Here is a 13,785-nt window from a genome sequence, read left to right on the forward strand (position 1 = left end):
TATACGTATATACACTAAACATGTATATATGTGTGTGTATATACATACAGTATTATGTATGTATGTTTACAAATACATTATAAATACACACATCTATATGTATTTACACTATACACACACATATATCCATATATACAGTACATATACATATATATATACATAATAAATACGTGTGTCTATATGTATGTATACATATATATGTACAATATATATACATATATATACAGTGTATGTATATATATGTATATATATATATATATGTATATATACACACACAAAAATATGTGTATATACTGTATGTAGGTATGTATGTGTGTGTGTGTATATATGTATATATATATATATATATATAAATATATATATATGTATATATATATATATATATATATATATATATATATATATATATATATATATATATATATATATATATATATATGTGTACACTAAAAATATATGTGTGTGTGTATATATGTATGTATATATACACACACACATACAGTATATATATATAGATATATATCCTAAAAATATCAGTTTTTTTGCATATCGCCCAGCCCTACGTGCATGTTAAACGTAATTTACTTCCAGCAACTGTCTGCTTTTTGGTGGATGTGGGATATGCTTCCACAGGCTGCCAGTAGCCAGACGGATGAGAGGTTAAAGTCGTCGGACCCTCCATCAGCTTCCTGAGGACTTCGTCGAGAGGCCTCTGAGCATTAAGCTTTCATCGCAAACAATACTCGCCATGACGGCTTCTGTCAAACAAAGCCCGGCAACGTCGGGGTAATTGTGTCGGAGAGAGGCCACCGTTTTCCTGCCCGTCCATCTTTCGTTTGTCTTGTTTTTTTGGGGGGTTTTTCTCACTCTCCTCGGCCGCGGATAAAGTGGCAAAATGGACGGAATGTCTCGCTTGGAAAGTGACTCGTCTTTCACTGCTTGGCTTCTCGGAGAAAAGATTGAGAGTAAATTGACTTCCATGCTGTGCCTGATGGCTTGTTGTTGTGCTCCTTCGGCCAAAGAAACTTGTAAAACTTCAAGAAATAGATGGAATAAAATAGTACAGTTCTCAAGACCTAAAGTACATGGGGAGACCAGAAAAAAAAATCGATTCACATACGATTTTTTTTACGATTCAAAATCAATTCATTTCAAGAATCTATTTTTAAAAATACTTTTTTTGGGGCTAAATCCGTGTTTTTATGACCGGTTTGTATTATAATTCATGCACAAAGCATCGGGTTGCACCAAGAATAGATTCTGAATCAAATCCTCACCCCGAGAATCAGAATCGGATTGAATTGTGATTCGTTGGGAGTTTAACATTCGTAATATTTACAATATCTGTTTATATTCGGGAATGTTCTCAAAGAAACTGATAGCCCTTGAAGGAATATATGGACTAAAATAGTCCGGAAAAAAAATCGATTAATGTACGATAGCGATTTTTATTTATTTTGATTAAGATTCGAATCATAGTTTTCAAGAATTGATTTTTAAAAATTTGTTTTTTGGCGGGGCTACGTCCGTGTTTTTGTAACCGCTTTGTATTATAATTCATGCACAAAGAATCGGGTTGCACCAAGAATAGATTCTGAATCAAATCCTCAACCCGAAAATCAGAATCAGATTGAACTGTGAGTCGTTGGGAGATTAACATTGCTAATATTTCCATTATCGGTTTATATTCGGGAATGTTCTCAAAGAAAGTGATAGCTCTTGAAGGAATATAGGAACTAAAATAGTCAGGAAAAAAATCGATTCATAATTTGACCGCGATTTTTTGTCGTTTTGATTCAGAATCGATTCATAGTTTTCAAGAATCGATTTCTAAAAATACGTTTTTTTCAGGCTAAATCCATGTTTTTGTAACGGGTTTGTATTATAATTCATGCACAAAGAATCGGGTTGCACTAAGAATGGATTCTGAATCAAATCCTCAACCCGAGAATCAGAATCAGATTGAATTGTGAGTCATTGGGAGTTTGACATCTGTAATATTTCCAATACCCGTTTAATATTCCCGAATGTTCCCGAAGAAGATGATAGGACTTCAAGGAATATATGCAATAAAAGAGTCGATTAACATACGACCGCAAATTTTATTAATTTTGATTCAGAATCGATTCGCTGTTTTCAAGAATCGATTTTTCAAATTAGTTTTTTTTTAGGCTAAATCCGTGTTTTTGTAACCGGTTTGTATTATAATTCATGCACAAAGGATCGGGTTGCACTAAGAATGGATTCTGAAGCAAATCCTCACCCCGAGAATCAAAATCGGGTTAAACTGTGAGTCGTTGGGAGATTAACATCGCTAATATTTCCATTATCTGTTTTTATTCGGGAATGTTCTCAAAGAAAGTGATAGCTCTTGAAGGAATATATGAACTAAAATAGTCTGGAAAAAAATCTATTCATAATTTGACCGCGATTTTTAGTCGTTTCGATTCAGAATCGATTCATAGTTTTCAAGAATCGGTTTTTAAAAATAATTTTTTTCAGGCTAAATCCGTGTTTTTGTAACCTGTTTGTATTTTAATTCATGCACAAAGAATCGGGTTGCACTAAGAGTGGATTCTGAATCAAATCCTCAACCAGAGAATCAGAATCGGATTGAACTGTGAGTCGTTGGGAGATTAACATTGCTAATATTTCCATTATCTGTTTATATTCGGGAATGTACTCAAAGAAACTGATAGCCCTGGAAGGAATATATGGACTAAAATAGTTAGAAAAAAAAAATCGATTCATGTATGATGGCGATTCTTATTTATTTTTATTAAGATTCGAATCATGGTTTTCAAAAATCGATTTTTAAAAACACGTTTTTTTCAGGCTAAATCCATGTTTTTGTAACCTGTTTGTATTTTAATTCATGCACAAAGAATCGGGTTGCACTAAGAATGGATTCTGAATCAAATCTTCAACCCGAGAATCAGAATCAGATTGAATTGTGAGTCATTGGGAGTTTGACATCTGTAATATTTCCAATACCCGTTTAATATTCCCGAATGTTCCCGAAGAAGATGATAGCACTTCAAGGAATATATGGAATAAAAGAGTTGATTAACATACGACCGCCATTTTTATTAATTTCGATTCAGAATCGATTCGCTGTTCTCAAGAATCGATTTTTCAAATTACTTTTTTTTAGGCTAAATCCGTGTTTTTGTAACCGGTTTGTATTATAATTCATGCACAAAGAATCGGGTTGCACTAAGAATAGATTCTGAATCAAATCCTCACCTCGGGAATCAGAATCGGATTAAACTGTGAGTCGTTGGGAGATTAACATCGCTACTATTTCCATTATCTGTTTATATTCGGGAATGTTCTCAAAGAAATCGATAGCTCTTGAAGGAATATATGAACTAAAACAGTCAAGAAAAAAATCGATTCATAATTTGACCTCGATTTTTAGTCGTTTTGATTCAGAATCGTTTCATAGTTTTCAAAAATCGATTTTTAAAAATAACTTTTTTCATGCTAAATCCGTGTTTTTGTAACCTGTTTGTATTTTAATTCATGCACGAAGAATCGGGTTGCACCAAGACTAGATTCTGAATCAAATCCTCGACCCAAGAATCAGAATCGGATTGAACTGTGAGTCGTTGGGAGATTAACATCTCTAATATTTCCAATACCCGTTTAATATTCCGGAATGTTCTCCAAGAAAGTGGTAGCACTTCAAGGAACATAAGGACTAAAATAGTCGAGAAAAAAATCGTTTCGTATATGATCGCGATTTTTATTCATTTCGATTCAGAATCGGTTCATAGTTTTCAAGAATCGATGTTAAGTATTTGGGAATGTTCTCAAAGAAAGTAAGTACGTTTTACCAGTTTTTATGATAAAAATCTTTGTGAATAACACATTTTTATATTATTAGACAGGCTTTATCCCGTTAAACTGTAAATAGGTTAGCTATAATTATTAAATATGATTAAATCTGACTCAGTGTTGATGTTTGACAGGGCCCCCGGCCCCCTCTATAGTGGAAAAGTTGGGCTCCCGAGGTCAAAAAGGTTAAGATCAACACCGCACTGAAGGTGAGGGGAAGGCATTTGCACTCATATTCTCATTTCTACGATAAAAATCGAATCCTGTCCGCAAATGTGAAAATTACCACTGTTTTACGCAACCTTTGAAGGTCCCATCTTGTAGTATTTTTCCTCAATTTAAGTCCCACTATGTTATATTGGAATTTAAAGATGTGTAGCGAAGCCTGCACTTCTTACTCCGAGGATTATGCATGAACGTGTGAATGAACACAGAATACGAAAAATATTGGCCACCACTTTCCAGGCAAGCTTAATGAAAAGAGGAAGCCCCTCCCCTTCCTGTGACATCCTTATATCTGATTGGACGAGACAGAGCTTTGTCTTGATGGAGTTTCTCGGACTCCAAAAGTTTCTTCAGAAACATAACTGACATTGTCAGATGTGTTGTTGGTTTTTTACGTGTGTGTGTTTGTGTGTGTTTATGGCTGTTTAGTATTCCGGAACGTTCCCCAGAAGACTTTTAGTGGTAGTAGTCAGACTCGTCCACGCCGTACAGCTCGGCCAGGGTCCTGAACCTGGGCCCCCAGTCGCTCAGGAAGTCGTAGTCCGAGTCCGAGCCGCTGGAGGAGTTCCCCAGAGAGCTGAGGCTGCCCGCCACGGACTCGGGCCCCTCGTAGCCGTAGATGTGCAGCGTGTCGTACGGGATGCCGTCCCGGTCGTGGTCCGCCTCGTCCTTCTTCGCCTCGATCATGGCCGCCATGTCACCCTTGCAGGCGGCGGGCTGGCCGTGGTGCGGCGGCTGCGTCTTCTGGACCATGGCGTAGAGGGACGGGTGGGGGTGGCGGTCCGGGTGGCGGAGAAGGGAGCCGTCGTGGAACGCCGACGTCAGGATGGAGACGTCGTAGCTGAAATTGTAAAGACTGTCTTGGTTTTGGATACGAGTGAAACATTTTGAAAGGAAACTTTTGAATCATGCCTCATATCTTCAACAGAAAATGGGATTACAATAAGAAACCATGGTTCAAGTGTCTATATAAAAAGTATAACCCATACATATATATATATATATATATATATATATATATATATATATATATATATATATGTATATATATATATATATATATATAAATGATGTTTCCACCTCCATGCTTCACAGTAGGTATGGTGTTCTTGGGATGCAACTCAGTATTCTTCTTCCTCCAAACACAACGAGTTGAGTTTATACCAAAAAGTTCTATTTTGGTTTCATCTGACCACATGTCATTCTCCCAATCCTCTGCTGTATCATCCATGTATCCATTTTGGTATAAACTCAACTTGTCGTGTTTGGAGGAAGAAGAATACTGAGTTGCTTCCCAAGAACACCATACCTACTGTGAAGCATGGAGGTGGAAACATCATGCTTTGGGGCGGTTTTTCTGCTAAGGAGACAGGAGGATTGATCCGTGTTAAGGAAAGAACGAATGGTGCCATGTATCGTGAGATTTTGAGCCAAAACCTCCTTCCATCAGTGAGAGCTTTGAATGGTTGACCAAATACTTATTTTCCACCATAATTTACGAATACATTCTTTAAAATTCCTACAATGTGAATTCCTGGATTTGTTTTTCACATTCTGTCTCTCACAGTTGAAGTGTACCTATGATGAAAATTACAGACCTCTGTCATCATTTTAAAAGGGAGAACTTGCACAATCGGTGGCTGACTAAATTCTTTTTTGCCCCACTATATATATATATATATATATATATATACATACATATACACATATACACAAATACATATACATATATACATACAAACCCCGTTTCCATATGAGTTGGGAAATTGTGTTAGACGCAAATATAAACGGAATACAATGATTTGCAAATCATTTTCAACCCATATTCAGTTGAATATGCTACAAAAACAACATTTTTGATGCTCAAACTGATAAACATTTTTTTTTTTTGTGCAAATCATTAACTTTAGAATTTAATGCCAGCAACACGTGACAGAGAAGTTGGGAAAGTTGGCAATAAATACTGATAAAGTTGAGGAATGCTCATCAAACACTTATTTGGAACTTCCCACAGGTGTGCAGGCTAATTGGGAACAGGTGGGTGCCATGATTGGGTATAAAAACAGCTTCCCAAAAAATGCTCAGTCTTTCACAAGAAAGGATGGGGCGAGGTACGCCCCTTTGTCCACAACTGCGTGAGCAAATAGTCAAACAGTTTAAGAACAACGTTTCTCAAAGTGCAATTGCAAGGAATTTAGGGATTTCAACATCTACGGTCCATAATATTATCAAAAGGTTGAGAGAATCTGGAGAAATCACTACACGTAAGCGGCATGGCCGGAAACCAACATTGAATGACTGTGACCTTCGATTACTCAGACGGCACTGTATCAAAAACCAACATCAATCTTTAAAGGATATCACCACATGGGCTCAGGAACACTTCAGAAAACCACTGTCACCAAATACATTTGGTCGCTACATCCGTAAGTGCAAGTTATAGCTCGACTACGCAAAGCGAAAGCCATTTATCAACAACATCCAGAAATGCTGCTGGCTTCTCTGGGCCCGAGATCATCTAAGATGGACTAAGTGGAAAAGTATTCTGTGGTCTGACGAGTCCACATTTCAAATTGTTTTTGGAAATATTCAACATTGTGTCATCCGGACCAAAGGGGAAACGAACCATCCAGACTGTTATCGACGCAAAGTTCAAAAGCCAGCATCTGTGATGGTATGGGGGTGCATTAGTGCCCAAGGCATGAGTAACTTCCACATCTGTGAAGGCACCATTAATGCTGAAAGGTACATACAGGTTTTGGGGCGACATATGCTGCCATCTAAGCGCCGTCTTTTTCATGGACACCCCTGCTTATTTCAGCAAGATAATGCCAAGCCACGTTCAGCACGTGTTACAACAGCGTGGCTTCGTAAAAAAAGAGTGCGGGTACTTTTCTGGCCCGCCTGCAGTCCAGACATGTCTCCCATCGAAAATGTGTGGCGAATTATAAAGTGTAAAATATGACAGCGGAGACCCCGGACTGTTGAACGACTGAAGCTCTACATAAAACAAGAATGGGAAAGGATTCCACTTTCAAAGCTACGACAATTAGTTTCCTCAGTTCCCAAACGTTTATTGAGTGTTGTTAAAAGAAAAGGTGATGTAACACAGTGGTGAACATGCCCTTTCCCAACTACTTTGGCACGTGTTGCAGCCATGAAATTCTAAGTTAATTATTATTTGCAAAAAAAAAGAATAAAGTTAAAGAGTTTGAACATCAAATATCTTGTCTTGTTAGTGCATTCAGTTGAATATGGGTTTAAAATGATTTGCAAATAATTGTATTCCGTTTATATTTACATTTAACAGAATTTCCCAACTCCTACGGAAATGGGGTTTGTATTTAGTGTTGTCCCACTTGAGCCTCCATACAGGACATAAAATCTAGAAACAAAAAGTGTTCTGTGAAAAAAGACTTGGCCAATAAGGACACGTTCGATCGTTATCATCGGCGTTCTTTCCGCATCAAAAACGAGCCGTGCATTAAGCTGAGGCTTTTTAAGACGCTTCACATTAGATTAGATTCAGATTACATCAAACTTTAATGATTCCTTTCAGCTAAACTGGGTCAGGAAATTATGGGACGCAGCCCAGGAGATAAATATTGCAAACAGAGGAGGTTTAAATACACTTTAATACGGCTTGCCTTCAAAGTGTCTCACATGAACTAGACAGGGAATAAATATTGCTAAGAAGCGTAAATAAGCGTCATCGAATATTGCACCGACAATATGCGGTAATTAGCTTTAAAATGGTTTGAGTGCTGAAAGGCTACTTCTTCTTAAAACACGCTAGCTAAATGCTAATAAAAAAATTTAAGAAAAATACATGTTACGGAGGGCTTCACGGTGGCAGAGGGGTTAGTGCGTCTGCCTCACAATACGAAGTTCCTGCAGTCCTGGGTTCAAATCCAGGCTCGGGATCTTTCTGTGTGGAGTTTGCATGTTCTCCCCGTGAATGCGTGGGTTCCCTCCGGGTACTCCGGCTTCCTCCCACTTCCAAAGACATGCACCTGGGGATAGGTTGATTGGCAACACTAAATTGGCCCTAGTGTGTGAATGTGAGTGTGAATGTTGTCTGTCTATCTATGTTGGCCCTGCAATGAGGTGGCGACTTGTCCAGGGTGTACCCCGCCTTCTGCCCGATTGTAGCTGAGATAGGCGCCAGCGCCCCCCACGACCCCCCCCCCCCCCAAAAAAAGGGAATAAGCGGTAGAAAATGGATGGATGGACATGTTACGGATAAGCATTGGTGATTTTACATGGTGATTTAAATAAACACTTCCAAATTTGATTATGAAAACTACAACCAAGGTCACACTCAGCTAGTGCGTAATAAGTACAATATTTACAGTGTTAACACTTTGTAGCTGACAGCCAATATGCAGAGAGTTTGTAAAAAACACACGCAAAGACACTAAAATGGCATGTTATTGTTTGTGCTATGGCGCCATCTTTTGGGCGAGTTCGCTCTCTGCATGTGTTGCTGGGTGAATGGCTACGTGTTTCGTCGCTGTTTCAATGCTTTGAACCGGAAGTACAAGTGCTGTTCCGTCGTCTAATCTAATTGTTTCTCCTCATGTGGATTCTTCGTTCATCCCTCCAAGCAACATTTGCACGCTTTACAACTAGAGACGTCAGATAATGGCTTTTTTGCCCCTATCCGATATTCCGATATTGTCCGACTCTTAATTACCGATTCCGATATCAACCGATACTTATACATACAGTCGTGGAATTAACAAATTATTATGCATACTTTTGTTGTGACACCGCGCTGGATGCATTAAACCAGGGGTCACCAACCTTTTTGAAACCAAGAGCTACTTCTTGGGTACTGGTTAATGCGAAGGGCTGCCAACTTGCTCAATTTACCTTTAATAAATAAATCTATGTATATAAAAAAATGGGTAATTCTGTCTGTCATTCTGTCGTACATTTTTTTTCCTTTTACGGAAGGTTTTTTGTAGAGAATAAATTATGAAAAAAAAACTTAATTGAACGGTTTGAAAGAGGAGCAAACACGAAAAAAAAATGAAAATACAATTTTGAAACATAGTTTATCTTCAATTTCAACAAAAAAAATTTCAAAATTCACCCGGAAAAAATAAGGAGAAAAACTAGCTAATTCAAATCTTTTTGAAAAAATTAAAAAAATAATTTATGGAGCATCATTAGTAATTTTTCCTGATTAAGATTAATTTTAGAATTTTGATGACATGTTTTAAATAGGTTAAAATCCAATCTGCACTTTGTTAGAATACATAACAAATTGGACCAAACTATATTTCTAACAACGAGAAATCATTATTTCTTCTAGATTTTCCAGAACAAAAACTTTAAAAGAAATTCAAAAGACTTTGAAAGAAGATTTAAATTTGATTCTACAGATGTTCTAGATTTGCCAGAATATATTTTCTTTAATTTTAATCATAATAAGTTTGAAGAAATATTTCATAAAAATTCTCCGTCGAAAAAAAACAGGAGCTTAAATGAAGAATTAAATCAAAATGTATGTATTATTCTTTACAATAATAATAAATAAAAAAACTTGAACATTGATTTAAATGGTCAGGAAAGAAGACAAAGGAATTTAAAAGGGAAAAAGGTATATGTGTTTAAAAATCCTAAAATCATTTTTTGGTTGTATTTTTTCTCTAAAATTGTCTTTCTGAGAGTTATTGGTGGGGGATGGGGGTTGTATATTGTAGCATCCCGGAAGAGGCATTAAAGCTTAGGGAAAGGCCATGCAGAACTAAAACTGAACTGGCTGCAAAGCAAACAAAAAACAAAACGCTGGACGACAGCAAAGACTTACAGCGTGTGGAACAGATGGCGTCCACAAAGTACATCCGTAAATGACATGACAGTCAACAACAAAATAGGAGCGTAGGACAAGAACTCAAACACTACACACAGGAAAACACCAAAAAAAGTCCAAATAAGTCAAGGGGTGATGTGACAGGTGGTGACAGTACTACACGGTCTAGCTCCAGCCTATCTTGCCGATTGTATTGTACCGTATGTCCCGGCAAGAAATCTGCGTTCAAAAGACTCCGGCTTATTAGTGATTCCTAGAGCCCAAAAAAAGTCTGCGGGCTATAGAGCGTTTTCCGTTCGGGCTCCAGTACTCTGGAATGCCCTCCCGGTAACAGTTCAAGATGCTACCTCAGTAGAAGCATTTAAGTCTCACCTTAAAACTCATCTGTATACTCTAGCCTTTAAATAGACCTCCTTTTTAGACCAGTTGATCTGCCGCTTCTTTTCTTTCTCCTATGTCCCCCCCTCCCTTGTGGAGGGGGTCCGGTCCGATGACCATGGATGAAGTACTGGCTGTCCAGAGTCGAGACCCAGGATGGACCGCTCATCGGGACCCAGGATGGACCGCTCGCCTGTATCGGTTGGGGACATCTCTACGCTGCTGATCCGCCTCCGCTTGAGATGGTTTCCTGTGGACGGGACTCGCTGCTGTCTTGGATCCGCTTGAACTGAACTCTCGCGGCTGTGTTGGAGCCACTATGGATTGAACTTTCACAGTATCATGTTAGACCCACTCGACATCCATTGCTTTCGGTCCCCTAGAGGGGGGGGGGGGGGGGGTTGCCCACATCTGAGGTCCTCTCCAAGGTTTCTCATAGTCAGAATTGTCACTGGCGTCCCACTGGATGTGAATTCTCCCTGCCCACTGGGTGTGAGTTTTCCTTGCCCTTTTGTGGGTTCTTCCGAGGATGCTGTAGTCGTAATGATTTGTGCAGTCCTTTGAGACATTTGGAATTTGGGGCTATATAAATAAACATTGATTGATTGATACTTTGAGAAAAGAGCTAGAGTGATGCATGCTTGGTTATGGTTTGAATTGATATCAAACAATTGCGAGAACGACTTTTTACTGTCAATATCGGCTGCTGGGTTTAATTTTTTAATGTTTTCTGCTGGTGGCGTGCCTCAGAATTTTTTTCAATGAGAAAAAAATGCGCCTCGGCTCAGAAAAGGTTGAAAAACACTGGGCTAATAAATGCATTTTTTACCCCCCAAAATTTTGTGGGTGTGGCTCATACACGGATGCTCTCTATAACCCGGGAAGTATCGTAAACTTGGAAGTAAATGTTCATGTACTACATTACCCAGAAGGCTTAGGGCCGCAGATAGGTACAGGAAGTAGGTCTGCGCTATAGTCTGTGATTGATGAAAATGACCGATTTGTGTGAAGCAACTGGAATGAGAATCAGCACCTCCAAATCCGAGTCCATGGTTCTCGCCCGGAAAAGGGTGGAGTGCCATCTCCGGGTTGGGGAGTAGACCCTGCCCCAAGTGGAGGAGTTCAAGTACCTAGGAGTCTTGTTCACGAGGTGAGGGAAGAGTAGATTGTGAGATCGACAGGCGAATCGGTGCGGCGTCTTCAGTAATGCGGACGCTGTATCGATCCGTTGTGGTGAAGAAGGAGCTGAGCCGGAAGGCAAAGCTCTCAATTTACCGGCCGATCTACGTTCCCATCCTCACCTATGGTCATGAGCTTTGGGTTATGACTGAAAGGCTAGATCACGGGTACAAGCGGCCGAAATTAGTTTCGTCCGCCGGTTGGCGGGACTCTCTCTTAGAGATAGGGTGAGAAGCTCCTCCACATGGAGGGGAGCCAGATGAGGTGGTTCGGGCATCTGATCAGGATTCCACCCGAACGCCTCCCGAGGGAGGTTATTCGGGCACATCCGACCGGGGAAGACCCAGGACACATCTGGAAGACTATGTCTCCCGGCTGGCCTGGGAACGCCTCGGGATCCCTCCAGGAGGAGCTGGACAAAGTGGCTGGGGAGAGGGAAGTCAGGGCTTCTCTGCTTAGGCTGCTGCCCCCGCGACCCAAACTCGGATAACCGGAAGAAGATGGATTGATGGATGGATGGACTACGCACACTTTGCGGCGTATTCGTGAATTCCTAGAGGGACTCTGTGGAGAGACGGAGCCGACGGGCCGACGCTTTGGCCTGGCTCAAGATGGCGGCCAGGAGGCGGAGTATTCCCTAAAACAGCCCACTACCTATAATGTAGTTTTTTTAAACATAAGATCATTGTCTCCCAAAACGTTGTTAGTTAATGATATTATCAGAGACAACAATCTTAACGTCATCGGTCTCAGCGAAACCTGGCTTAAACCAAACGACTTTTTTGCGCTAAATGAGGCATGTCCTCCTAACTTTACACATGCGCATATTGCCCGTCCGCTTAAAAGGGGTGGGGGGGTCGCACTAATATACAACGAAAACTTTAACCTTAGTCCTAACATAAATAATAAATATAAATCGTTTGAGGTGCTTACTATGAGGTCTGTCACACCGCTGCCTCTACATCTGGCTGTTATCTACCGCCCCCCAGGGCCCTGTTCGGACTTTATCAATGAATTCTCAGAGTTCGTTGCTGATCTAGTGACACACGCCGATAATATAATCATAATGGGGGACTTTAATATCCACATGAATACCCCATCGGACCCACCGTGCGTAGCGCTCCAGAGTATAATTGATAGCTGTGGTCTCACACAAATAATAAATGAACCCACGCATCGCAACGGTAATACGATAGACCTAGTGCTTGTCAAGGGGATCACCGCTTCCAAAGTTACGATACTCCCGTATACTAAAGTATTGTCCGATCATTACCTTATAAAATTCGAGGTTCAGACGCATGTTCGTCAAACTAATAATAATAATAACTGCTATAGCAGCCGCAACATTAATACGGCCACAACGACAACTCTTGCTGACCTACTGCCCTCGGTAATGGCACCATTCCCAAAGTATGTGGGCTCTATTGATAACCTCACTAACAATTTTAACGACGCCCTGCGCGAAACCATTGATAACATAGCACCGCTAAAGTTAAAAAAGGCTCCAAAAAAGCGCACCCCGTGGTTTACAGAAGAAACTAGAGCTCAGAAATTATTATGCAGAAAGCTGGAACGCAAATGGCGCACGACTAAACTTGAGGTGCACCATCAAGCATTTAGTGATGGTTTAATAACTTATAAACGCATGCTTACCTTAGCTAAAGCTAATTATTACTCAAATCTCATCCACCGTAATAAAAACGATCCTAAATTTTTGTTTAGTACGGTAGCATCGCTAACCCAACAAGGGACTCCTTCCAGTAGCTCCACCCACTCAGCTGATGACTTTATGCAATTCTTTAGTAAGAAAATTGAAGTCATTAGAAAGGAGATTAAAGACAATGCGTCCCAGCTACAACGGGGTTCTATTAACACTGACACGATTGTATATACGGCGGATACTGCCCTCCAAAATAGTTTCTCTCGTTTTGAGGAAATAACATTAGAGGAATTGTTACAACGTGTAAATGGAATAAAACAGACAACATGTTTACTTGACCCTCTTCCTGGGAAACTGATCAAGGAGCTCTTTGAATTATTAGGTCCATCAGTGCTAAATATTATAAACTTATCACTTTCCTCGGGCACTGTTCCCCTAGCATTCAAAAAAGCGGTTATTCATCCTCTCCTTAAAAGACCTAACCTCGATCCTGACCTCATGGTAAACTACCGACCGGTGTCTCACCTTCCCTTCATTTCAAAAATCCTCGAAAAAATTGTTGCGGAGCAGTTAAATGAACACTTAGCGTCTAACAATCTATGTGAAACCTTTCAATCCGGTTTCAGGGCAAATCACTCGACGGAGACAGCCCTCGCAAAAATGACTAATGATCTATTGCTAA

The 13,785-nt window shown here is 39.8% G+C and overlaps 1 protein-coding gene across 1 annotated transcript in view; it reads right to left on the reverse strand.

Moving 5' to 3' along the window:
* Positions 1–857: 857 nt before the first annotated feature.
* Positions 858–13,785, reverse strand: part of cdh5 (cadherin 5) — a 98,239-nt gene continuing 85,311 nt past the window's right edge. The window contains exon 15 of the mRNA XM_061911356.1: positions 858–4,906. Within this exon, the coding sequence (XP_061767340.1) occupies positions 4,522–4,906 (385 nt within the window). The 3' untranslated portion in view covers positions 858–4,521. The remainder of the gene's footprint in view (positions 4,907–13,785) is intronic.

The sequence above is a fragment of the Nerophis ophidion genome, linkage group LG09 (genome assembly GCF_033978795.1).
Source record: "Nerophis ophidion isolate RoL-2023_Sa linkage group LG09, RoL_Noph_v1.0, whole genome shotgun sequence".
Lineage (NCBI taxonomy): Eukaryota > Metazoa > Chordata > Actinopteri > Syngnathiformes > Syngnathidae > Nerophis > Nerophis ophidion.